Source organism: Magnolia sinica, chromosome 1 (assembly GCF_029962835.1).
Source record: "Magnolia sinica isolate HGM2019 chromosome 1, MsV1, whole genome shotgun sequence".
Taxonomy (NCBI): Eukaryota; Viridiplantae; Streptophyta; class Magnoliopsida; order Magnoliales; family Magnoliaceae; genus Magnolia; species Magnolia sinica.
The window spans coordinates 51,609,748-51,636,831 of record NC_080573.1 but is presented as its reverse complement, the minus strand read 5'-3'; the positions used below and the strand labels follow the sequence as shown (position 1 = coordinate 51,636,831).

Sequence of the window (27,084 nt, the reverse complement as noted above, 5' to 3'; positions counted from 1 at the left end):
AGTACTTTTTTTATTTCTTGATTTTTATGTTACTTAGAAGGTGTTTGATGAAATAAATGTGAAACCACTGCTGTTTTACATACAATAAGATTTTGAAGGTGCAGTCCATGTGTCTGTGAAAATATTGCACAGGTGCACTCAGCTCTATCTTGGCTCGAACTCGGCTCAAATTGGCCATCCAAGCTTGCCAATCAGGCTTGAGACCAAGCCAAGCCGAGTTCAAACTGGGGCCAGCAAGTGGCCGAGCCGAGTCGCGACTCGACTCCATTCGTGTACACCTCTAGGTAGGACGGGCATTACAAATTAGAAAATAAGGCAGATACAAAGGTCACAGGAAACTGGGGGTTATTGAAACTTACACAGTTGAAACCTTCTTAGAGCTGAACATAATGTTTACTTGGCATCCAAACCGTTCATATTGTTAATATCACTAAGATGAACTGTATTTACAAATATGATCCTGATAAAAACTTCTGAGCTTCCACAAAGCTTCCATATTGGGCCGTTAATCTCAATTGTTTCCTATGGTATAGCTCACCTGAGCTTTTTTAATCTGTCTGATTTTTGGATACCTATCCTAATGTAGTATTTGGAAACTGATGAACTGAGTGGATTTGTCATGGGATTCCTTGAGGGCCCCAAGTAACTTATTTGCCTCTCATTGACTATGGTCATTCAAAAAAATATCATCGAGATTATGAAATCTCGTGATATTTTACTCAAAACATATTGAATCACAGCATCCCGTAATATCGTGAGAATTTCAAAATCTGGGCTATTTTCAATAAGTCACGATTTTTAAAGAAAAATCACTTAAAAGGCTAAAATAAACAATTTTATACAAATTTATTAAAAAATTTCATGTTATTTATTAATTTCTAATATATATATTTTTAATAATTTACTCCTAGAAAGATTTTCCTGATGATATTGCGAGAAAACGTCAAAATCTGAGAAACTCCAGAGAAATTCCAATGCCGAGAAATTGTCGAGAACGAGATTTGTCACCGTGTGCCGTTGGGTCTATGCACGTTAAAATGGAAACGAGAGGCACAGCTACCATTTCGAAGAACCGTTTGAATGAACGGCGACAATGCCTCCTCCAAACTCCTGTCTAAAATTCAAATCCCGACGTTTCCCTCCTTTTTTCTGCTTCTCCGCAGAGAGAGGAGGAGGAGAAGAAGAAGAAGAAAGGGGTGGAGTGATTTCTAGGGTTTCGAAATCGCAATTTCTAGATCCGGCGCTCTCCCAGGTCGGTTACTTCTATCTATCTCTCTGTGTCACGTTTTCTCGTTGGATTTTAATCCTTTTTAATGTCTGGATCTGGACATTTGAGGTTTGTAGGCTTTTTTCTTGGTGGATGAACGGTAGGGATCTTGTATGCGTTGGAGTTTTAGGCTCTTTTTTTTTTTCCCTGGAAGAGTGTTTTTGTGTCGTGTTAATGAAATTGAGGTCTGGAGCTTGGATTTTTTAATTTAATTTTTTTATATGGATATCTTGCGCAGAATTTTATTTTTTAATGTAGATTTTAAATGATTGTTGAAAAGTTTCAAGGGTTAGGATCATTAATAGAAATGCTGCTCATTTTAGGCCAATAAATGAGCATTTTGGAAAATTTTCTTTCACAATTTGTGCTTTTGAAGCCCATTTCAAGATTTTTTTTTTTCCCTTGGGTTTGGATCGATGGAGATTTCGATAGTAGAGTTAGTGCTAAGTCTTCTTTGTGTGTTCTTTGAGTGAATATGGCATTTTGAATTTGGATATTTGATGAGGATGATTGCGCCTCTGGAGTAATGCAAACCCTAAAAAGGGATGTAAATAGATCAAAGAAAAGAAAGAGACTGGGGGAAAGAACCCAACCATCCTCTAGTCGAATGCTAGAGACCACGGAAAACCTCCTTTCCAAATCTTCTACAGCAAACCAAAGAAGTTTTTATGCAATTCATTGAATCATTGTCATAAATAGTGCATTGCATCTCCATAACATTGCTGCTTTATATAGGTTTAAACCAAGGAGAGAAGACTTAATAATAGAAAATTAACAAAATACCCTTGAATCCCGTCACCCCTTTTGGGCCTTATATAAATGGGACATAACTCACTCAAATGGAGTTCGAATTGTGTGATATTGGGCTTGTTTGAAAGCTAACTCAATGTGATATCAAAGAGGATTAGTTTCGTATCATTCAGACATCATTTGGTATCCGAAAAGTGGCCCATGAAAAAAAGTGACGAAAATACAAGAGGGAAAATTATTAAATACCTGATCACACCTTGATAGCTAGCTAAAAAAACTAGAAATATAATGATCATCCGATTGCTCCTTCCAGCCCCACAATGTAATCTGACCGTCGATCCCATCAGATTGATCATCTAGCCACGGATTTACTCTAGATCATCAATTAAGACAATTTCATGGTTGGATTCTTCAAATATTGATCAATAGACTTGTGTGGTCATTTGGTTGCATTGGTTCCACCTGGCTTTGAAAGAAACTCATCCTCGAGTTTAAATTAGTGGTCATAATTTCATGCAAATCTTCTTGTCTGTAGCGTGTCTTTTTCGGCCTTGCTGGCAGCTGATGGTGGAGACCTACACACCTAGCGGGTAGCTTATGCATAATACGACATTGAAATACATGGCATCTTTTCTTTTGCTTCTTATTGGTCCTCCACATTCTAGATGTCGATCGTGGCGCCTTCATCACAATTGATTTTCAATCTGCATGCCTTGATTGACATTGATACGGTACTGTTGTGTTGACCTCTATAGAGTTTGCTACTAGATTGTAGGTCTCCATCTCTTTGACCATTAGATGGTCCATATCTGTTAAACCTTCAGTCTCTTCAATTGGATCACCCGTTAGCTGATCTTTTAGTTTTACTTGAACTTCCTCCATTCTATCTATTGATCCATCACCTTCCATGGATCCATCAAGCAATCTAAAGGAGGATTCCTCTTTGGTTGCCACACTATCTACAACCAAGTCATCCCTAGGAAGTCCATATAAATTAGATTGAAACCCATAGTGCTTTTCCGTTCAATTAAGGTCTCAAAGCAAGCTCTCGCCACCTCTTTGAGTTCCTTTAATTCTTTTGCAATGTCTTCCTCGAACACTCCGACCTCCTTCTTTGACTTCTTGTAATTTCTCTATGTCCCTTGAACATTCTTGGCCATCATTGATATTTCTGTGTAATGGGATGCTTTTGAGTAGTTGACATGTGGTTGCCATTGTTCTTAATATTTGGAGGGCCATTGGAAGGAATCTCCAGAAGATCCATATGAAGATGGGCGAGACTTGGTACGATAGGGTGATGATCATCATAGTCAAAATGAGTCAGATAAGAATAAAGAGATAGATGTGGATGGGTAGGAGAGTCTAGATGAGGATAATTGTATGAGGCATACAGACATCTTCCTATCCACGATATCTCCAGACAAGAACATGGGTTGAACTATAGGCTTGGGTTCTAGATCTAAGGTTTTGAGGGTTTAGGATTAGGATGGGTGTTGGTAAGGAAAAGTGAAAGGGCAAGGGGATTCATGGGTTGGAATGGGAATTACGAGAAAAAGAAAAATAAAAGAGAGAGAGAGAGAGAGAGAGAGAGAGAGAGAGAGAGAGAGAGAGAGAGAGAGAGAGGCATGCTCACGTACGCACCTACGCACGTGCGCACCTTTGCACACGTGTCATGTGTGTCGAATCCGAACGGTCCATAGGATGCAGAATCCCATGAGACCTTAGGGGGTGAATTTTCACCCTGATCTAAGATTCTGGTGGGCCATAGCAAAGAGAAATTCAAATCAAGGGAAGAAACTGTTTGCATTTTTATGGCCCACCGAAATTTTGTTTCAAAGTAAAAATTGGTACCAGGGGGTTTCATGAGGTTCTGCTTCATGTGGACCATTCAGATTTTCGAGACTCATCAGATATGATGAGTTCTCAAAAAGTTCGTAGGTAGTCTGTGCGAACTGGTTCGCAGGTGAGCGTTCCGCTATATATATATATATATATATATATATATATATATATTTCTTGGTATGGTTAGGGTTAGAAGGGTTTGGGGAAAAGGAAAAAGGAAAAAAAGGGATGGTTTAGGGTTTGGTGATTTGGAAAGGAAGGGAAAAGGAAAAGAAAAGGAAAATCGAAGATGAAGGATTAAGGATGCGAAAAGATGACAGTGTAGGAATGAGATGAAGAAATTGCATTCTTTCAGTTTCCCAAGAGCAAAACTTGCTTTGATACCAATTTAATGCAACTAGATCAAAGAAAAAACTAATTGCAATAAGGTTTAACATACAAGACTGAAGTTCAAAAAAAAAAAAAAAAAAACCCATAGAGAAATAAGAGAATTTCACAAGTAAATATCATTTAACTATGAAATGAGTCTCTATGTCATCTAATTGTTTTGTGATCAAATCGATTACTTGTTACAAGGTTGATACAATCCCTTCCTAGGATTGTAAGTCTTCCCTCTTCTAGTGCTCATATGGCCATAGACTTTCGTAGAGCATGCGAGAAAGTTTTTATTTATTTATTTTTTGGGGGCAGGGGGAATATAGGGAGTGGAAAAAGGTTTTGGGAAGGTTGGGTGTATGATAGGGTACTGGCTATTTACTATTGAAATATGGAATAGAGACAAGGTGATGGTTTAAATGAGATGGAGATTATATATGGTTTGTTGTGGAATTGCTGAATTAGAAGGCTAATTTAGGGAATTGCACAAGAAAATATCATTTAACTATGAAATGAGTCTACATGTCATCTAATTGTTTTGTGATCAAATCGATTACTTGTTACAAGATTGATACAATCCCTTCCTAGGGTTTCGTAGCCATCCCAGGATTGTAAGTCTTCCCTCTTCTAGTGCTCATATGGCAGCAAACTTTCACAGAGCATGCGAGAAAGTTTTTATTTATTTATTTATTTGGGGCGGGGGGATATAGGGAGTGGAAACAGGTTTTGGGAAGGTTGGGTGTATGATAGGGTATTGGCTATTTACTACTGAAATATGGAATAGAGACAAGGTGATGGTTTAAATGAGATGGAGATTATATATGGTTTGTTGTGGAATTGCTGAATTAATAGTCTAGTTTAGGGAATTACACAAGAAAATATCATTTAACTATGAAATGAGTCTCCATGTCATCTAATTGCTTTGTGATCAAATCGATTACTTGTTACAACGTTGATACAGTCCCTCCCTAAGGTTTCATAGCCATCCCAGGATTGTAAGTCTTCCCTCTTCTAGTTCTCATATGGCAATAGACTTTCTCAGAGCATGCGAGAAGGTTTTTATTTATTTAATTTTTGGGGCACAGGGATATAGGGAGTGGAAAAAGGTTTTGGGAAGGTTGGGTGTATGATAGGGTATTGGCTATTTACTACTGAAATATGGAATAGAGACAAGGTGATGGTTTAAATGAGATGGAGATTATATATGGTTTGTTGTGGAATTGCTGAATTAATAGGCTAGTTTAGGGAATTGTGGGTAGGTTTGAGATGAATGTGGGGAAAAAATTGTGGAAAGTAGATGGGGAAGAGGAGAAAAGAGAAACGTGAATCCCATCACCCCGTATGGCCGATAACTCACTCAAATGGACTCAAAATTGCATGATATTGGACTCTATGAAAGCTAATTCAATGGTCTATCAAACGTGACCACTTCCGTATCATTTAGACATCATTTGATACCCCAAAAGTGCCACGCAAAAAAAAAAGGTGATGAAAATGCAAAAAGGAAAATTATTAAATACTTAATCAAACCCTAATAACTAATTAAAACGAAATATAATGGTCATTCAATTAAGTATTAGGGTTTGATTAAGCATTTAATAATTTTCCTTTTTGCGTTTTCATCCTCTTGATCAAAGCATGTAGGGGATTTTGCTGCATTATTCTAAATCAGGAATGGATGTTCATCACCCAATAACTAACATGAGGTAGGTGGTGCAATGGATCTAGATCATACATCCAATGTATCTGCTCACGGTTGGCTGGTGTGTCAGCCAGCTTGCTGGCCGATAACATATTGGCAGCATCATCCGATCTGTCCACCATATGGGCCAATATGGCCCTGTAACAAGCAGGATATTTTTAGGAAGAAAGTCTAAAAGATATTTTAATTTTTTTTTTAATAATATGATATCCCTATTATGTATTCTTTTTGGGCTTTGGACATGTATTTGATGGTGGGCTATTATTTGGTAATAATGTTGTCTGTCTTATATTGTCAGCTTGACTTGTTGAAAGTCCACCAAATAGGTCATAATCAAACACAAATTTAGGATTTGGTGTATTAGGGTCCATTACATATACAAAAGAAATAAGATGGAAAAATGAAAGAAAGTGATGGTTTGCCCCTTCTTCCTCTGATGTTTTCCAAATTGGTCCACTCCACTTCTATTCCTCGAATCCCACTTGAATCTTGTGTTTTGATTCTCAAAATTGGCCTAGATCTACTTTAGAATTAGTTCCTAAGCTTACTTCATGGTTGAGACAAAGAAACATGTGTAGAAACAAGAGAAAATTGAAAAAAAATAAAAAATCAAAACGGGGCCTTTATGGCCTTATTGGCATTTGACGGCTGCATCAGCACATAGGCCCTGTAGCGGTGCCAATACGGGGTGTATCAGCCTGTACTGGCTGACACAGTGACACGGCTCTTTTATTTTATTTTATTTTTTAAATCGAACCATTTCATCCATGTAACGTGTAATGGGGGATGACCTTAGCCATTATGTATTGGCCACTGCGAGTCATATGTAACTGTTTTCTAACACCATAATCTCATGTGTCGTTTTGATGAATGGCCATAAGTTGAAAATCAAAGGAAACAGACAGTCCTACCTACCTACCTGGACGGTTGGCTTCAAATGAATGGTCAAGATGAAAATGGATTCAACATGAGAAAATGTCTAGGATCACCTGTTTGGTATGCTTTTCAATTGAAGGCTAGCAAACTACAAGGTCCACTAGATGTATGGATCAACTCCACCCTGTGATCTGCTACATGTCACAAATAAATAGGTTATCAACATACCTTCCTGATTGAGTGTCAGGATCCAAGTTGGCCTCCATACCATGTGGAGACAATAAAAGTATCCAGCACCGACCTTTTGCCATCTATGTATGAAAAGATAAATGCATTGATTTAAATAGCTTTTTGCTATGTAGCGTGTAGCTTACATAAGTAGTGCAGCATAGCCTTCACATTACATAGTGCATGAAAATAGTGCAAGTTGCATGTAGCATACAGTGCATGCTACATAACTTACACTGCATGCTGTATTTCACAAAAACAGCAAAACCCTTTTATGTTTTTAATGATTTGTTATACTTTTCGTTTTTTTTTTTTTGTCCCCACTAAAAATTAGTCAATATTTCTAATGATTTTGGTGAAATAATGCGAGCAACAGTATTAAATCAGTTCTGTTGCTATTTTTATCTTTATCTTTATTCTTTGCTTTATTTTTCTAATTATTTTAATTAAAAAATCTAGAAGTAACGTGTAGCTTATTCTATATACACTTTAAAATATGCCTCATGATTCAGGATGGTGAATGCTGCTACGCTACACACTGTTTACTATTTAAAACACCGGTTGAATGTGAGAATGGCAAGGAGGGATGAAAAGTGCTGTTAAAACACCTAGTGCACAGGTTGGTGAGAGAGTAACTGATATAATTATCATCATAGCCTTCACCCACCTATTTGGTGTCAGCTTTGCGAATCCTATTTTGCCAGTGATATTTGGGAACATGAATCTTATAGTTGCTTGACAAAAAGTTCCATGACTGACTGTCCACCTGATTGATACAAACCGCTCCTTTACCCAGGCTTCTGACCAGGGAGATCTGGGATTGAATCATCTATACTAATCTTGGTTTCTTTGCTATTTGTGCATTAATTGTACTGAATTGAAGGTCTAGATTCTTGATGCTGATAGGTATTAATGTTGATCTCACGAATGGATTAGTGGTAACTAGTAAGTTCCATGTGAGTTCATACTGCATTTTTATTGTAGTTAAAACATTAAATAGAACTTTTTGACCTTGTATTTTTAACTTACTTTTAACTCATTAAGTGATGTACAAGAGACTGGGTTTACTCCAAAATTCCAACAATATTACTATTTCAGTTCATTGCGACCCTGTTCATGTAGTGCTGTAAAGCTAGTCCTTAGAAATAGAAGTCTTGATGAATTCATGACCTATTAGGACTTCCTACACCATTGCCTTGTCAATTCCTTTTTATTGGGTCTCATTTTCTTGTTTATCCTGTTGTTATAAGGTTTACAGTTAATCAACTAAGATGTCATGGTTATTTAATTGTTCCTCCAGTTAATAAGGTACCAAGATGGTTGCACCTGCATTTACGGTGGACTTGAATAAGCCTATTGTTTTTCAGGTTAGTTTCATGTCCTTTCAGATGATACTTCCCATAGAGATCGTTACAGAAGTTCCATTTCTATGTGGCTTGCCAGAATTATTGTTGTTTGATGTCGTCCCTTTCTAAAACCTTTTGCAGGTCGGCCATCTTGGGGAAACTTACCAGAAATGGGTTCACCAGCCTATCATTAGCAAGGAAGGTCCACGCTTTTTCGCGAGTGACTTCTGCGAGGTCTTACTTTGTAGCCTTTTACATAATAATAGTTAGCATGAGGTTTGCTAATTTTGCATGTGAACTTTACAATTGTGCCATTGTTGAAAATGTGCCACATCCAAGCTGCATCAGGTGGCCACACCATTTAGATGTTGTACCTGTGGTTGAAAAATTAGGGCAGTGCAGGCAATAAGCGAGCCAAACTTGTAAAATGAATGCGGACTGCCTGAGAGTAAATTTTTTGCAGTTCTTTTGGTACATGTGGGTTCCACCTGATGATTGGCCTTCCCTTGTTTTTATGTCCGCCTCATGTATTCTGTGGAGCATACCTGATGCAGGGCTTGAATAGGGTACATGGTAGCCATAGGTGCGTCTTGTGGAATGTGGCATGTTGATTGCCAACATCTACGTCGCTTATAAATCTAATTTATCATTGTCATCTTTCTGACTCATTTAAAACAAACAGTTCTTAACCCGCACAGTATGGTGGGTGATCCCACTCATCTGGTTGCCAGTTATATGTTGGTTGGTCTCCATGTCTATCCAAATGGGCCATCCACTTCCTCAGGTAGCTCTCATGGTGGTTGCTGGGATATTTGTGTGGACATTGATGGAGTATAGTTTGCACCGCTTCCTTTTCCACATCAACACGAAAAGTTACTGGTATGTCTTTTTTTTTTTTTTCAATGTCCATGTTTTGTCTTCTTCAACCTATTTAATACCAGGGTTTTGTTTAGATGACTGCTTTCTTGGCAATCAAACAGTAGCAATATTGTATTTTCTAGATATCTTCTATGCTTCCTCCAGGGGAAACACTCTCCATTACCTTCTTCATGGCTGCCATCATAAGCACCCGATGGATGGATTACGCCTAGTTTTTCCTCCTGCTGCAACAGCTATTCTCTGTGTGCCGGTATGGATCTCCTCAGTTTTACTGAGTAACATGTTCCCATTCTTAGCTCATTTAATTTCAATAACAAATATTTAATATTTGTTGTTTCAATAAGGAAGATAAGAATGTACTATTCTTCCAGAGAAAATGATTGCTCTTATTTTTCTTCTTCTTTCTTCTGCTACTGGCTCTACTGCTGCTGCTGGCACTACTGCTGCTTATTCTGCATGACATATGGCCACCAGTTCTGGAACCTGTTTAAACTTGTATCCACTCCTTCTACTGCTCCTGCTTTTTTTGGAGGTGGCTTATTGGGTTATGTAATGTATGATGTTACACACTATTATCTACATCACGGACAGCCATCTAGAGAAGTTGCTCGAAATCTAAAGGTAAGGAGAAAGGAAGACGCTAATGATAATTCAGCTGCATTTTTAAGTCGTGGTGTCTCATCCATCATGCATGTGGCACTTTCTTTTTTATTTTATTTTATTTGTGAATGATTCCATGCATGTGGTATTCATGAAAGTCGATCCAGATCGTCCAAATATATGGGCAGAAGAAGCTCGAAGTCACACTGCTGTAACAATCATAGCCATCTACCAAATGTATGGTTAAAAGTAAAATTTTGGCAGTCCCCAATTCAGTGAGCAAAATAATATGGTTAAGTTTGATTGGTCAGTGTGAACTGTGCTCCGTCCATACTGGAGATCACTATTTGGATGGTCCAGATCTTAGTACATGTATGGGGATCCACTAGAAAGCTGAAATTGAGTGAACTCTCACCATAGTCTGCCTATTTGCATATAAACACATCCATGCACATCTTTTATAAGAAAAGCCCTCTCTCATGTAAGCTTGTGTCATCATTGATCTCATATGAAGGATGCATGTGTGGTTGGGAATTTCTTGTAAATAATGTCATAATAACAGTGTGCTTTGTGTTCACCAGAGGTATCATTTGAATCATCACTTCAGAATTCAGAGTAGAGGTTTTGGGATTACTTCTTCTCTTTGGGATAAAGTGTTCAGAACGCTGCCGACATCAAAAGCTACTGATAAGAAGACATGATTTATCTGCGAAAGAAAAAAAATCAGTGCATTGTTTGTTGAGGTTTTGATCTTTCTTTCGATCAGTGTGTATGGTTATGTGAAATCTAACTATTTTCTTGCTAGTTTGGCTTAATTTTTAGCAGAGCTTCTACTTGTTTTGTATCTATTCTTTCATTCTTGATAATTGCAAAATCTGCAGAAAGAAATGCCTATGATTCTCTCTTGGCAAGAGCTCCGCAAACTTCAAAATTGCCTTTTAGTCCTTTTAGTAGTTGACTGCTTTCAATCCTTAATTCCTTGTATCGGAATTAATAGAAATGTTTAAACTACCAATGGAAGATCTCCCAACTTTTTATTTGGTTCTAGCATGGGGCACTTGTAATAGTGTCTTTCACAGAGATGGGTTGGGACATTCCTCGCAGCATCCTGCAAATAGATGAGTAGAAGGATAAGCCAAGAATGAGCAGTAGTTTGCAAATTATCAGGTAAAAGCTGCCAGATATTGGACGGTTAGGATTGTCAGATTAGTGCAGTGATATGGATTCTGAACTTAATAGCAAGTATAAAGAAATTGGTAATACTAGCAACTGTTTGAGGAGCTTTCTTTGTTTTCTTATTAATGTTTTATCCATTGTTCCAAATATTGGAATCCAGTGTCTGGGTCGGGATGCACTCAGCAGAGTATATTATACAATTTTGCATGCCAACAGGAATATATTATTATTGATGTTTTCTTTGGGTGACTCACATTTTGATACGACATCTTGATGAATTCCACTCTAATTAGTCATTTTTTAGTTGGATATATGTGTGTAATCTATCTGTATGGTATATATGTCATTAAATACATCTCTACTATATTTGAAGCAAGTACAGTTTTGACCAATTTTATCTTTGCAACGAGTGACGGAGGGGCCAAAACTTTTGATTTAAATGGATGTGGTTGGCCCTTCACTGAAGGGCAAATTATTTTTTTTTCCATGTTTTCATATAGTTGTTACATGTGAGTAGCCCACTCTCACTCTACCCTTTGGGAGTAGCTGGCGTAGAGTAGGGAGCTTGTGCAACAAAGCTTTTGTGGGCCCACCGTAATGATTGTGTGACATCAACTCCATACGTTGTTTGTGCTAGTGACCTCAGCATATAAACAAGGTAGATACTTATAAAATACATCACTGCTAATCACAAAAAAAGGGAATGAAATGGCCACACTTTTAAGCATACTAGAACATAGGGGTGTACACGAACCAGGCTAGCCCGGTTAACTCACTTGACTCTGCCCGACCCGGAACTGAGTTCGGGTTGGGACGGGCCATTTTAGTAGAACATAATGAGAGTAGCGTTTCCATAGATAACCAACAGTATCCAAGTGTTTTGGTGGCCATCATGAGCCCCATTCATAGGAATTATAGAATTTTCCTTCTTTTTTAATCTTAAAAAAAAAAAAAAAAAAAAAAAACTATTCTGAGCCCATTCATATGGGTCCCACAAATTCCCTAATGCATCTATGCCATCCTCTTCCTCAAAAACATATCTCAGCAAAACCTGATTTGGGGCTTGATTGTACAATACTTCTAACCATAAACTGATTTGCCAATATGTGAATAACGTGAACTCACTTGATACAAGTATACCAAGGTTCCTTACCTGGTGCATGTTCGGCTTCTATTTTTAGCTGCATCTTTATGAGAATGGTGTAACCGTGAGTCCCTTTGGTATCCACACCATGGCAACTAAAGTAGTCAAGGCATCAGCGGAGTGATTCTTGACCCTAGGCATGCAGTTAAACGGTATTTCTTCAAACTCTTCTTTCAAATTCTCCTAATACAGGTGATACAGGATGAGTCTTTTCTTCTTTAGTCCACCATTTTCAGTTTATCTGACTGATGATCAACTTAGAAGACCTCCAATTTCTTCTTGCCTATGATGATAGCTTCCTTCAGCAATGCTATACGAGGTTCATATTCTGCTACATTGTCTATGTATTTGATCTTAGCTTCCTTGACAAGGAAAGGGTAAACCTTGTCATGAGAAACTAGAACTCTTCCTACCCCATGTACTTAGTCATTCTTGGCACCAACGAAGAACATGACAGTGATTGGTTCTCTTTCTTCCTCAATCCTCTCCCAGGCTAGAATCTCATCATCTGGAAAACTAGTATTGAGCTGATCAGCCAAATGGCTGATTAAAGGCCTGATCTTTTATTAGGGCTGTCAATAGTCTGAGCTCGTCAGGCATGGTCGGGCTTGGGCTTCAAATTCAGGCTTGTTTCTCAATCTGGCTGGGTTTAGACTACGAACAACCCATTAGCTTAACTCGAGTCTGGCCTGGTTTGTTCCATTAAGATTTGTAAGGGTAATTTTTTTTTTTAAACACATCCAATATGTAAAATACGTCATTTACTCGTGTGACTGCACTAACCCAAACCCCATCTCTCTCTCTCTCTCTCTCTCTCTCTCTCTCTCTCTCTCTCTCTCTCTCTCTCTCTCTCGCCTCTAATGTGACCAAACCTTGGGCTTGGGCTCATGCTAGACTATTTTGGCTCATCACTGGTTTGGGCCGGCTTGGGCATCAATGCGGGTGGGGCTTGGATAGATCTTGGCACGGCCCTAATCCGATACATTGACATCCCTACCTTTCATGTCACATAAGTAATGTAAAATTCTGATAACAATAGCTTTTTTAGTTCTAAGTGGAGACTTCTCCTCCCTTCTTCAATTCTGATACCTTCTTCACTAATTATGTATCCCAAGAGTTTGCAAGAGAATGCTCCAAAGATGCACTTAGCCAGATTAAACCCCAGCCAATCAAACAAATTTTCCAATCACTGAAAATGCTTTCCTAGGATTGTTGTCAACATAAACCTGTGTCTTTATGGATCATATCATGAAAAAGAGCTAACATTGCTCTCTGATACGTAGCTTCTACATTTTTTGGCCTAAATGGAATGAATTGTAACAAAATGTCCCTCAAGGAGTTATGAATGATATCTTTTCGTTATGTTCTTTAGCCATTCATATTTGATGATGGCTGAAAAACCCATCCATGAAAGAGAACAATTTATTGCCTCTGATTTTATTGACCACCATGTCTATATGAAGGGGGTGGGAAGTTGTCTTTTGGACTTGCTTTGCTCAGGTCGCAAAAATGGATTCCTACTCAGGATAATTAAAGATGAAAAGAAACTCTATGTCGTAGTGCTTGAGAATTTTTCTTTCAGCTTGAGTAGCAATTTTAGATGGTGTCTTCTTAATTTCTGCTCAACCTTCTTTCAATGGCAGGCAATGAACAACCAAATCAACATCCAATCCAGAAATCTCTTCATATGAAAGGCAAAACAAGACAACCAAGATCTTAGGAAATTTTCCAATCTGTTGTGCTGATTTGGACAGTATTAGGATTCTCACTGGTGCCTATGTTCACCGTCTCAAAACCCTTTGTCATCATGGTGATTGTCTCTTAAAAGCCGTTCGAACTCTTGAGTTGGATAATTCTCATCGATATTTCTCTCTCTACACGTGTCAATTCAAAATCGTAAAGCTCATTTTTAGTATCCAAATTGTCCAGATGAAACATCTCTTTTACTGCTTGTTTTACTCTCTCTCTCTCTCTCTCTCTCTCTCTCTCTCTCTCTCTCTCTCCTGATTTCGTAGCATCAATTTTTAAATTTTCTTTTGGCTTTTCGAAAATTTTAGTCTTTGGTTTATGGGCAGGCAAAAATAAAAAATAAAAAAAGAGCTTTCTAGACTTTTTTAAATTAGCAACTTTTTAAAAGGCCCTCAGAAACTTTACATGTTCCTCGAACTAGGCCCTCAGCAACTTTTCTGGGTACCAATGATGCTAATTATCGCTAATGTATCGATATCACCAATATTTTTAACTATGTAAATTTCAAGTGTCACTTGTATTGTCAATGCATCTATGTCGTCAATATTTTGAACTTTGTAAATTTCAGGTGTCGCTTGTTTCGCCAATATATTGGCGATATTTTGATAATATACCAATTTATTGATTTCATCAAAAATTGTTTATTAAACAATTTTCTATTTCAAAAATTTCATCGGTGTATGATTCTATGTATCATTCAATTTATCAACCATAATATCACCATATTATCGTTATCGCAACATGGGCGATATCGAGACCACAATCTTCCATTTCCTTTCCAGTTGTTGGTAATTTCTGGGTAAAATATCATGTGTTGTCGATATTTTGAAATATTGATGAATGTTTGAATGGAAGGTTGGCTGGTGGGATGAATGGTTGAATGGATATATGAAATAGTTGGATGGATAGATGGTATGGATGGGATGGTTGGACTGAATTCTTACAATGACACATGCTTTTGTGCCCCTATTAAATGGAAACTTATTATGTATGCATTTTGGTTTTTGCAATTTTTGATTCCTAAATATGCAAATATGTGTATTTTAGCATCTCTTGAAGTTTTGTTGAAAAATTTCACCCTTTTCCCCACATTTCCTCACATTTCTATTTATCGACGATATTCTCAGCTACATTGATATTGTTTCCGTGTATTCCCGGCTAGAGATACTGATAGTCCGAACACTGCTTCACTCTTTAATGCAAAGTGGAAGGAATTGCCTATAGATTATGAATCTAAGGGCAACCTAGGATCAATTGAAGGTGGATTGGATGTTGAACACATAAGGGAATCAGGATGTAAAGGGGCCCTATCTGTATGACCAGGTTGACCTCTGCGAATACTACTCTCTTGGTGTTATTAAAAAGCCTTTACTGTCATGGAGCTGGGTTTGAATTAAGATTGTTCCATGCCCAACTTAGTAGCTGTTTATAATGGGCACACATTCAGCAAAGACCATCAAAATATTTAATACTTTATATTTGCCACATTGTGTGGGGGTTCAATGGTTTGTTGTGATCTTTCCCCTCTTCCGGTAATTCATCATTGTGATAGCTTGCGTGGTCAACAATTTCTCGATTAGATGCCTAATTGTTTGTAGGAGGAAGCTCTTTCGAAGATCCGAGCTCTTGCAGAAGGTGTTCCAAAATGTCTGGAGTTGTTTGGGTAATAGCGGCTCTATTTTTTTTTGCCTTTCCTGCCTCGCCCCCTGCCTGGCCCTCTTTTTAAGCTTGGTTTGATCTGTGGAGCTTTTACAGGTGGTTTGGGTTTCTGTGGTTGGCTTCTGGCCCTGCTGATCTTTATCCTTCTATAGATGTGGTTGAGGAGTTGCTGTAAGGGCTTAATAAACAGGCTTTATATGGTAGGTGAAGCCTGTGGTAAATAATAATAGTTAAAAAAAAAAAAAAAGCTCTTTTGGAACATGTGACTCAATCAAGACTTTCAAAAAGGCCTCTACATGCCTTAAAAGTGGACATGAATTCTTGAATAGAAATGCCGGTGGGAACATCTACGAAATGGCTAGCGACAATGTATCCCTCAGACTTCTATAAAGAGGAAGCTGGGCCTGACACATTGGTTTCCTTCCAGTAACAGCGGCAACTCGGTTCTATATTCCCTACTTAAGTACAAACGTGATGTACCCATGAAAACACATGAGTATCATAGACAGGACGCAACCATCCAAGTACTCCTGAGGTGACCTGAGAAGCAATGGATATTCCAGTTCCAGACAATATCCTTGTAAGGCCACAGAAAGTGCATGGGCTTTACTGTACTGGATTCTTTCGATGTTAGTACCAATCAGGAGTGAAAATGTTGCGATTGGTTACCCATAAATCCGCAGAAAGCGCAAGGACAATTCTACCGTTCCCCAAACCCCTGTGGTATATGCACGTCATCTACTTTCGAGCAATTAACTTAGATACAAAGGCAGGCAACAAGACCAGACCGCATTTTAATTTTACTACGGACGGTGGAGTGTCCAGTAGCTTTGGTATTCGGTTGCACATAACCTCTGCTAAAGAGGGGCATCTGTAGATACCCCACCTCGGGTCGATAAACTTGATTGAACAGAAACCCTAATCCCTCTTAACCTCGATCCGAACATTGGAAACCCTAAAACCTAGTTAACCCAGTCACCGTAACCTGACAAAACCCTAAACTTGGTCCCAAACCCAAACCTACATTACAAGAAAGAGGGTTTTTAGTGACGAAACACATTTTCGTCAGTGACGAAATAAATTTTTGGCGCCAAAAGTGTACTTTTAGCGACGAAAATTTTCGTAGTTAAAAATCATGGAGGAGACTTTTAGCGACGAAACTTTTTGTTGCTAAAGGCTGCAAACAAATTTTTCAAAAATTAAATGGATTACTTTTAGCTACGAATATTTTTGTAGCTAAAAATCGTGGATGAGACTTTTAGCGACGAAACTTTTCATTGTGAAAGGTTGCAAACGATTTTTCAAAAAAATCGAATGGATTACTTTTAGCTTCGAAACTTTTCGTAGCTAAAAATTGTGGATGAGACTTTTAGCGACGAAACTTTTTATCGTGAAAGGTTGCAAACAATTTTTCAAAAAAAATCGAATGGAAAAATTTCAGCTACAAAACTTTTCGTAGCTAAAAACCATGGAATAGACTTTTAGCGACGAAATATTTCGTTGCCAAAAGCTGCAAATAAATTTTTTTCCATATGAATGGATTACTTTTAGCTACGAAACTTTTCGTAGCTAAAAATTGTGGATATGATTTTTTCCGACGAATATTTTCGTCGCCAAAGGCTGCAAACAAGTTGAATGGATTACTTTTAACTACAAAAATTTTCGTAGCTAAAAATCATGGAACAGACTTTTAGCGACGAAAAGTTTCGTCTCCAAAAGCTGCAAACAATTTTTTTAAAAATTCGAATGGATTACTTTTTGCTACGAAAATTTTCGTAGCTAAAAATTAAGGATGAGATTTTTAGCAACGAAAAGTTTCGTCGCCAAAGGCTGCAAACAATTTTTCAAAAAAATCGAATGGATTACTTTTAGCTACGAAACTTTTCGCAGCTACAAATCATGGAATAGACTTTTAGCGACGAAAACGTTCGTCGCTAAAAGCTACAACCAAGTGCAATACATGAATGAAACTTTTAGTGACGAAAAGTTTCATCGCTAAAGGCTTTAAACAATTTCAAGAAAAATCGAAAAGATTACTTTTAACTACGAAACTTTTCGTAGCTAAAAATCCTGGATGTGACTTTTAGCGACGGAAATTTTTGTCGCTAAAGGCTGCCAACAATCTTTCAAATTATTCGAAATGGTTACTTTTAGCTATGAAAATTTTCGTAGCTAAAAAACGTGGATAAGATTTGTAATGAGACTTTTACCTACGAAATATTTCGTAGGTAAAAGTCTCTCTCTCTCTCTTTCTCTCTCTCTCGCTCTTTTTTAAAATATTCAATCTCAAATTTCCTGATATACACCTGTTAGAATATAATTCATCATATTCTTCCTGATATGCACCTGTTATATAATATATTTCATCATATTCACATTCACATCCATCTAAACCCAAACTACGTAAATTCATCCAGATATAAACTACATTCATCCAAACATAAACTGCATCCATCCAAATACAAACAATCTTATGAAAAAAAATAAATGAAAAGAGAGAACATATGAGAGGTGATCCAGACAAATGAAAAGAAAAACAACCTTAACCTAAACCTAAACCTATAACCTACATTTATAGGTTTAGGTTTAGGTTTAGGTTTTAGGTTTAGATTAAGGTTAAGTTATAGGTTATGGGTTATAGGTTATAGGTTAAGGTTAAGGTTTAGGTTATAGGTTTTGGTTAAGGTTAAGGTTATAGGTTTAGGTTTAGGTTAAGGTTTAGGTTTAGCTTATAGGTTTAGGTTTAGATTTAGGTTTATGTTTAGGTTTAGGTTATAGGTTATAGGTTATAGGTTATAGTTTTAGGGAATTGAGAATAGGTTAAGGTTTAGGTTTAAGAAATCAGGTTCTGGTTCGGGTTCGGTATCAGGTTTAGGTTCGGGTTTTCAAGTTTAGGTTTAGGTTAGGGAGTTGAGATTAGGATTAGGTGTAGGTTTAGGTTTAGGGATTTGAGATTACATTTAAGTTTTAGGTTTAGGTTTAGCTTATAAGTGTAGGTTATAGGTTTAGGTTTAAGTTAGGTTATAGGTTAAGGTTTAGGGAATTGAGAATAAGTTAAGGTTTAGGTTTAAGAAATCGGGTTCGGGTTTAGGTTTAGGTTAAGGAGTTAAGATTAGGATTAGGTGTAGGTGTAGGTTTAGGGATTTGAGAATACATTTAGGTTATAGGTTTAGGTTTAGGTTATAAGTGTCGGTTATAGGTTTAGGTTTAAGTTAGGTTATAGGTTATAGCTTTAGGGATTTGAGAATAAGTTAAGGTTTAGGTTTAGGAAATCGGGTTCGGGTTCGGGATCGGGTTTAGGTTTTGGGTTTTCAAGTTTAGGTTTAGGTTTAGGTTAGGGAGTTGAGATTAGGATTATGTATAGGTTTAGGTTTGGGGATTTAAGAATACATTTAGGTTTTAGGTTTAGGTTAAGGTTATAGGTTTAGGTTAGGTTTAGGTTATAGGTTATAGGTTATAGCTTTAGGGAATTGAGAATAGGTTTAGGTTTAGGTTTAGGTTTAGGAAATCGGGTTCGGGTTCGGGATCGGGTTTAGGTTTGGGGTTTCAAGTTTAAGTTTAGGTTAAGGAGTTGAGATTATGATTCGGTGTAAGTGTAGGTTTAGGGATTTGAGAATACATTTAGGTTTTAGGTTTATGTTTAGATTATAAGTGTCGGTTATAGGTTTAGGTTTAAGTTAGGTTTAAGGTTATAACTTTAGGGATTTGAGAATAGGTTAAGGTCTAGGTTTAGGAAATCGGGTTTGGGTTCGGGAGGATTTAGGTTTGGGTTTTCAAGTTTAGGTTTAGGTTTAGGTTAGGGAGTTGAGATTAGGATTAAGTATAGGTTTAGGTTTGAGGATTTAAGAATACATTTAGGTTTTAGGTTTAGGTTTAGGTTTAGGTTAAGGTTTTAGGTTTAGGTTAGGTTTAGGTTATAGGTTATAGGTTATAGCTTTAGGGAATTGAGAATAGGTTAAGGTTTAAGTTTAGGTTTCGGAAATCGGGTTCGGGTTCAGGATCGAGTTTAGGTTTGGGTTTTCAAGTTTAGGTTTAGGTTTAGGTTAGGGAGTTGAGATTAGGATTAGGTGTATGTTTATGTTTAGGGATTTGAGAATATATTTAGGTTTTAGGTTTAGGTTTAGGTTTTAGTTTATAGGTTTAGGTTTAGGTTAAGGTTAATGTTAAGGTTAGGTTATAGGTTATAAGTTTAGGTTATAGGTTTTGGTTATAGGTTATAGGTTATAGCTTTAGGGAATTGAGAATAGGTTAAGGTTTAGGTTTAAGAAATCAGGTTCTGGTTCGGGTTCGGTATTGGGTTTAGGTTTGGCTTTTCAAGTTTAGGTTTAGGTTTAGGTTAGGGAGTTGAGATTAGGATTAGGGGTAGGTTTAGGTTTAAGGATTTAAGATTACATTTAGGTTTTAGGTTTAAATTATAGGTTTAGGTTTAAGTTAGGTTATAGGTTAAGGTTTAGGGAATTGAGAATAGGTTAAGTTTTGGATTTAGGAAATCGGGTTCGGGTTTGGGTTCAGGTTTAGGTTTGGGGTTTCAAGTTTAGGTTTAGGTTAAGGAGTTGAGATTAGGATTAGGTGTAGGTGTAGGTTTAGGGATTTGAGAATACATTTAGGTGATAGGTTTAGGTTTAAGTTAGGTTATAGGTTATAACTTTAGGAATTTGAGAATAGGTTAAGGTCTAGGTTTAGGAAATCGGGTTCGGGTTCGGGATCGGGTTTAGTTTTGGGTTTTCAAGTTTAGGTTTAAGTTTAGGTTAGGGAGTTGAGATTAGGATTAGGTATAGGTTTAGGTTTGGGGATTTAAGAATACATTTAGGTTTTAGGTTTAAGTTTAGGTTTAGTTTTAGTTTTAGGTTTAGGTTAAGGTTATAGGTTTAGGTTAGGTTTAGGTTATAGGTTAGGTTATAGGTTATAGCTTTAGGGAATTGAGAATAGGTTTAGGTTTAGGTTTAGGTTTAGGAAATCGGGTTCGGGTTCGGGATTGGGTTTAGGTTTGGGTTTTCAAGTTTAGGTTAGGGAGTTAAGATTAGGATTACGTGTAGGTTTAGGTTTAGGGATTTGAGAATACATTTAGGTTTTAGGTTTAGGTTTTAGTTTTAGGTTTAGGTTAAGGTTATAAGTTTAGGTTATTGGGTTATAGGTTATAGGTTAAGGTTTATGTTATAGGTTAAGGTTTAGGTTAAGGTTATAGGTTTTGGTTTAGGTTTAGGTTTAGGTTATAGGTTTAGGTTAAGGTTATAGGTTTAGGTTATAAGTTATAGGTTGTAGGTTTAGGGAATTGAGAATAGGTTAAGGTTTAGGTTTAGGAAATCGGGTTCGGGTTTGGGTTTAGGTTTGGGTTTTGAAGTTTATATTTAGGCTAAGGAGTTGAGATTAGGATTCGGTGTAGGTTTAGGTTTAAGGATTTGAGAGTACATTTAGGTTTTAGGTTTAGGTTTAGGTTTTAGTTTATAGGTTTAGGTCTAGGTTTAGGTTTAGGTTAAGGTTAAGGTTAGGTTATAGGTTATAAGTTTAGGTTATAGGTTTAGGTTTAGGTTATAGGTTTTGGTTATAGGTTATAGGTTATAGGTTATAGGTTTAGGGAATTGAGAATAGGTTAAGGTTTATGTTTAGGAAATTGGGTTTGGGTTCGGGTTCGGGTTCGAGTTTAGGTTTGGGTTTTGAAGTTTATGTTTCGGCTAAAGAGTTGAGATTAGGATTAGTTTTAGGTTTAGGTTTAGGGATTTGATAATACATTTAGGTTTTAGGTTTAGGTTTAGGTTTTAGTTTATAGGTTTAGGTTTAGGTTTTAGGTTTATGTTAAGGTTAAGGTTAAGGTTAGGTTATATGTTTTAAGTTTAGGTTATAGGTTTAGGTTTAGGTTATAGGTTTTGGTTAAGGTTTAGGTTTAGGTTATATGTTATAGGTTTAGGGAATTGAGAATAGGTTAAGGTTTAGGTTTAAGAAATAAAGTTCGGGTTCGGGTTTAGGTTTGGGTTTTAAAGTTTATGTTTAGGCTAAAGAGTTGAGATTAGGATTAGGTGTAGGTTTAGGTTTAGGGATTTGAGTATACATTTAGGTTTTAGGTTTAGGTTTAGGTTTTAGTTTATAGGTTATAAGTGTCGGTTATATGTTTAGGTTTAAGTTAGGTTATAGGTTAAGGTTTAGGGAATGGAGAATAGGTTAAGGTTTAGGTTTAGGAAATCTGGTTCGGGACCAGGTTTAGGTTTGGGGTTTCAAGTCTAAGTTTAGGTTAAGGAGTTGAGATTAGGATTAGGTGTAGGTTTAGGTTTAGGGATTTGAGAATACATTTAGGTTTTAGGTTATAAGTGTAGGTTATAAGTTTAGGTTTAAGTTAGGTTATAGGTTACGGTTTAGGGAATTGAGAATAGGTTAAGGTTTAGGTTTAGTTATTTGAGAATACATTTAGGTTTTAGGTTTATGTTTATGTTTAGGTTTTAGGTTTAGGTTAAGGTTATAGGTATAGGTTTAGGGAATGTTAGGTTTAGGTTATAGGTTTTGGGATTTGAGAATAGGTTTAGGTTATAAGTATAGGTTTAGGTTGGGTTATAGGTTAAGGTTTAGGGATTTGAGTTTAGGTTAAGGTTTAGGTTTAGGTTAAGGTTATAAGTTTAGGTTAAGGTTATAAGTAGAGGTTATAGGTTAAGATTAAGGTCTAGGTTTAGGTTATAAGTTTTGGGATTTGAGAATAGGTTTAGGTTAAGGTTATAAGTATAGGTTTAGGTTATAGGTTAAGGTTTAGGTTTAGGTTATAGGCATAGGTTTAGGTTATAGGTTATAAGTATAGGTTATATTTTATAAGTATAGGTCTAGTTTAAGGTTATAAGTATAGGTTAAGTATAGGTTATAAGTTTAGGTTATAGGTTAAGGTTTTGGGATTTGAGAATAGGTTTAGGTTAAGGTTATAAGTATGGGTTGTAGGTTAAGGTTTAGGTTTAGGAAATCGGGTTCGGGTTCGGGATCGAGTTTAGGTTTTAGATTATAGGTTATAGGTTTAGGTTTAGGTTTATGTTATAAGTATAGGTTTTGGGATTTGAGAATAGATTTAGGTTAAGGTTATAAGTTTAGGTTAAGGATATAAGTATAGGTTATAAGTTTAGGTTTAGGTTATAGGTTACAAGTATAGGTTATTGGTTAAGGTTAAGGTCAAGGTCTAGGCTTAGGTTATACATATCGGTTTTGGGATTTGAGAATAGGTTTAGGTTAAGGTTATAAGTCTAGGTTTAGGTTATAGGTTAAGGTTTAGGTTTAGGTTTATGTTATAAGAATAGGTCTAAGTTTAGGTTTATGTATAAGTATAGGTTGTAAGTTTAGGTTAAGCTTGTATGTAAAGGTTATAGGTTAAGGTTAAGGTTTAGGGTTAGGGTTAGGTTATTGGTTATATATAACTTTAGGGAATTGAGAATGGGTTTAGGTTATAGGTTTGGGGTTATAGGTTTAGGTTAAGGGTGTGGTATCTGCAAATACATACATAAACACGGCCTGTCCAAATGGCGAGGCCCCTCCAATGCTGTCCATAGAAAATGCACAGCTTCATCATGGTCATAACAGCAGTTCCCACCTTTCAGGGACCCCCGCTCATCCGGATAGCTCCGACGCAGATCCGAATCTACTCCATTAATTTCAAACAAATACATAAACACGGCCTGTCCAAATGGTGAGGCCTCTCCAATGCTGTCTATAGGAAATGGACAGCTTCATTATGGTCATAACAGCGGTTCCCACCTTCCAAGGACCCCCGCTCATTCGGATAGCTCCGACGCACATCCGGGTCTGCTCCATTAATTTTGAGCAAATACATAAACACGGTCTATCCAAATGGCCAGGCCCCTCCAATGCTGTTTATAGGAAATGGACAACTTCAACATGGTCATAACAGCGGTTCCTACCTTCTAGGGACCCTCGCTCATCCGAATAGTTCCGTCGCACATTTGGGTTTGCTCCATTAATTTTGAGTAAATACATAAACTTATAGTGCTGGAAATTTCTAAGTAAATTGTACGAGGTTTACAGTAATCTTAGAGTGTAGAAAATTTCCAAGTATGTGCATTTCAGTCCGAGTTATTTCTATAATCACGATAGCCTTGAGAGGGTTGATACGAGGGATGGGTTGATTGCAAAAGGGCTTATTAAAACTATATTGGGTTATCTTGCCGGACATAATGATTTCAGAACCAGCAAGATAACCCAATATAGTTTTAATCGGCCCTTTCGCAGTCAACCCTCCTAAGGCTATCGTGATTAGAGATAGAACTCGGACTAAAATGCATAGACTTGAAAATTTTCTGCACTCCAATATTACTATAACCCTCGTACAATGTATATTCAACGATGTATACTTATACAATGTATATAACATGAAATGGTACATGAGTGAGATAAGACAACGTAACCTTTTATATAGAAGTTAGAAATTGATAGGTTAAGATTATCCTATCGAGGAGATTCTTAGGCATAGTCCATCTGCTGTTGGGACAAACAGGCATGGGTTTGGATTATTGGTCCATGGGCCCCACCTGTCATTGAAAATCAAGGATTAAAATTAGTGTATTGGGTATCATATCATTCACCACCGATAAGGCGGCCATTTTTTTTGGTGTTTGGTTTACAACCATTTTTTGAGTGGCGGAAAATAATTTCTTTTACATTATAACACAAATAGTGGGGTACAGTGTAATTTGAGTCATAATGTACTAAACTGGACATGTGGAGAGAGAGAGAGAGAGAGAGAGAGAGAGAGAGAGAGAGAGAGATTATTTATAAGTCTCTTTTCTCATATGTGAGGGGAAATGGCAGAAAATAAGTTTTTTTTTTTTAAAAAAAATCTTGTCTTTTGGTGTAGACAGAAAATAAGTTTTCATCTCATGTTTTTTCTACAAAAAGATATTACAAAACCCTAAGAATTAGGATGGTCTATACTATTGAGGATACATTGCCAAGGAGAAAATAAACACATTAATTGAAATAGATTTAGTTTCATAAATGCAACCTAACAGATATGATAAGCTTAGAAAAGCTATTTCCACCCCATTTTAGTATAATTTGGTCTCTCTCTCTCTCTGTACTATCATTTATATAAGGACATTGGCTGACATAAAAACAAAGAAAATGGAAAATGACTTCTTTGATGAAATATTCACATGTTTCCATACAAATTTATGCCAATGTCAGAATCAAACATATCGAGATGAAGAGGTTTGCAAGAATACATCCCAACTCATTGCAATGTGATTTTCAGGATTTTATCCTTTCAAACTGGATCGTCTTTAAATGGTCCCAACTATTTATACAATCAGCCTCAAATTGTATGGTGGATAGCCAACAAATAAAATCTCTTATATTTCAACCATTTGAAATTTGAGTCTTTTACATTAAAAATCCAAAAATCACATCTTACTCTTATACTACATTTAATCATGTTTGTTATTATAATTACAAAAAATTATTCATGAGTATCATCTCATGATCCTTAGAGATTCTACTAGAAGAAAAAATCCCGAAAATGTACATCTTACTCTTATACTACATTTAATCATGTTTGTTCTTATAATTACAAGAAATTATTATATGTATAGATCATACACCATTATTCGATGTATCGTCATGACCATGTGTGCAATGATGTATAGTTTCTACACCTAATAAATCATTATACAATATTTACATACACCCATCTTGATTGATTTGCTCAGACCCATCTTTCATTTCAGGAGTTGAAATGGTACATTTCTTACTATTTCCATTCCCAGAAATAAGAAAATGGGTGTGAGTAAATCAAAAGGGTGGGTGTGCTACCTATAAATTGTACCTAATTGATAGCTAGAAAAGTGCAAATTTCATCAGCATATCCTCGTGCATGAAAAACACATTTCAAATCATGCGTCTATAAAGAAACTTGCCTGCAAAATAGGATAAAGAGATGACTATAGAAATAATCACAAGATCATTTATATCTGTCATAGTCATACCTGAGAGAAATTAACGATCATAGGAAGCATGCGAGCTACACAATCCTGGGGTTCTAACAACTTCACTAGTGCTCCACATCCCTCAACAACCAACTGCATAGAATCTTGATATAAAATGAAGCAAATCAAAGAGTACATTCTTAGAGATCAAATAGAATATGAATGAGAAAAAAAAACTTCTTCTTCTTTTAATTTTGGGAACACTTAATATTAACAGAAAACATAAGAACCAGAAGGTTAAACCACCATGACATGCAAATGCAAAAGATTGTGTTCCATTTTGGCTGAAATGAGAGAGATTCGAAACAAGTACTACTATCAAAATGTAGCAGCCTCTGTCTTAGTTTTTATTAGCAGCTATCAAAACAACCCAACAGGTCTTTCCTCTTACAAATGTTGAGCCTAATCCCCTAGAAGCCCTATCACACAAAAGCAAAGAGAAATCATTACAAGAAGCTATATTCCCAATTTTTTAGGAAACCCTAAAAATTCCCTTATGTGCTAAAGATTCTGCCTTAGAATTTCCTTGCTAACAATCTCAAAAGGAAAAAAAACAAATCCCTTTCTAATGCACAGTAATGACATAGCTCCTCAATCTCTTCCATAGAAGGTCTGACCAGTTTGTCAATTAAGATCTCCCTACACAGATTTCATCTAGCATTTTGCAACCATCCCTCCCTAGGAAATATGATGAAAAGTAACATTTAACCCTTTCTAAATTCTAAACTACGTCGAAGGTGCTAAAAAGTCTCTAATATCATGGATTTTTTGCCCTTGAATCTGCATTGAATGAATTACTCTCTACCAAAACCTTATCCTGATAGAAGATCTACAACGGTCAAGGACAAGGAATACTTTCACTGACATTAAGAGCTTTGGCCTTCCACTTCAAAAGAAATAAATTTCATCAACATATCCTCTCTCCTTCTATTTTGGTCAGTAGTTGTGACAGACCATAGCATGTCTTGGAGGGCGTGTTCCATTGTAACCATTCACCCATATATTGCACTCCACCTGGTATATGTAAATGTCTAGTAACATCCTGAAATACTAATAGCATTTTCTCTCCATACAGTAAATATACGTGACAAAATGAAAAAAAAAAAAACCACATATAATATGAAAGTGACCATGTCCAAATACACATATCCAACATAGTCCATGTCCAAAGCCCACTTTCCACCCATGCTGAAGAAAACTTAATGTTTAAAAATAACTATAGCCATTCCCAAATAGAAACCTATTGGGTAAGCCCACAGCCACATTCAAAAGCCATTTTAAGCATTAAACATGGCCATATTTATGCATAGAGAAGCACAGTTACCATATAAACAGACTCATGCTCAAGAAAATCCATGCTGGAAAATCTAGCATACTTGGACACTTTAAAAAAAAAAAAATAAAAAAAAATAAACCCACGTGGGAACTCTCCACTTGGATGTGTATTAGCAAAGAAAATCTATTTATGATCTTTCTATGCCGAGGTGACTCTCCTGTCATCAACAGAACATTATACCCTCAATGCATGA

The 27,084-nt window shown here is 36.6% G+C and overlaps 1 protein-coding gene across 11 annotated transcripts; it reads left to right on the top strand.

Annotated features, from left to right (window-relative positions):
* Positions 1–1,045: 1,045 nt before the first annotated feature.
* Positions 1,046–10,806, top strand: LOC131249423 (dihydroceramide fatty acyl 2-hydroxylase FAH1-like). Of its 11 annotated transcripts, XM_058250247.1 has the most exons (8): positions 1,054–1,252; positions 7,553–7,659; positions 8,341–8,407; positions 8,528–8,620; positions 9,069–9,265; positions 9,410–9,515; positions 9,614–9,886; positions 10,447–10,806. In XM_058250247.1, exons 3-8 carry the CDS (start codon positions 8,357–8,359, stop codon positions 10,564–10,566), a joined length of 840 nt encoding a protein of 279 aa, XP_058106230.1. In that variant the 5' UTR covers positions 1,054–1,252; positions 7,553–7,659; positions 8,341–8,356; the 3' UTR covers positions 10,567–10,806. The 11 variants fall into 11 exon arrangements, with proteins under 11 accessions (XP_058106264.1, XP_058106198.1, XP_058106230.1 ...); XM_058250228.1 differs by lacking the exon at positions 7,553–7,659; XM_058250256.1 differs by lacking the exon at positions 7,553–7,659 and having other exon boundaries at positions 1,056–1,252; positions 9,740–9,886.
* Positions 10,807–27,084: the final 16,278 nt, after the last annotated feature.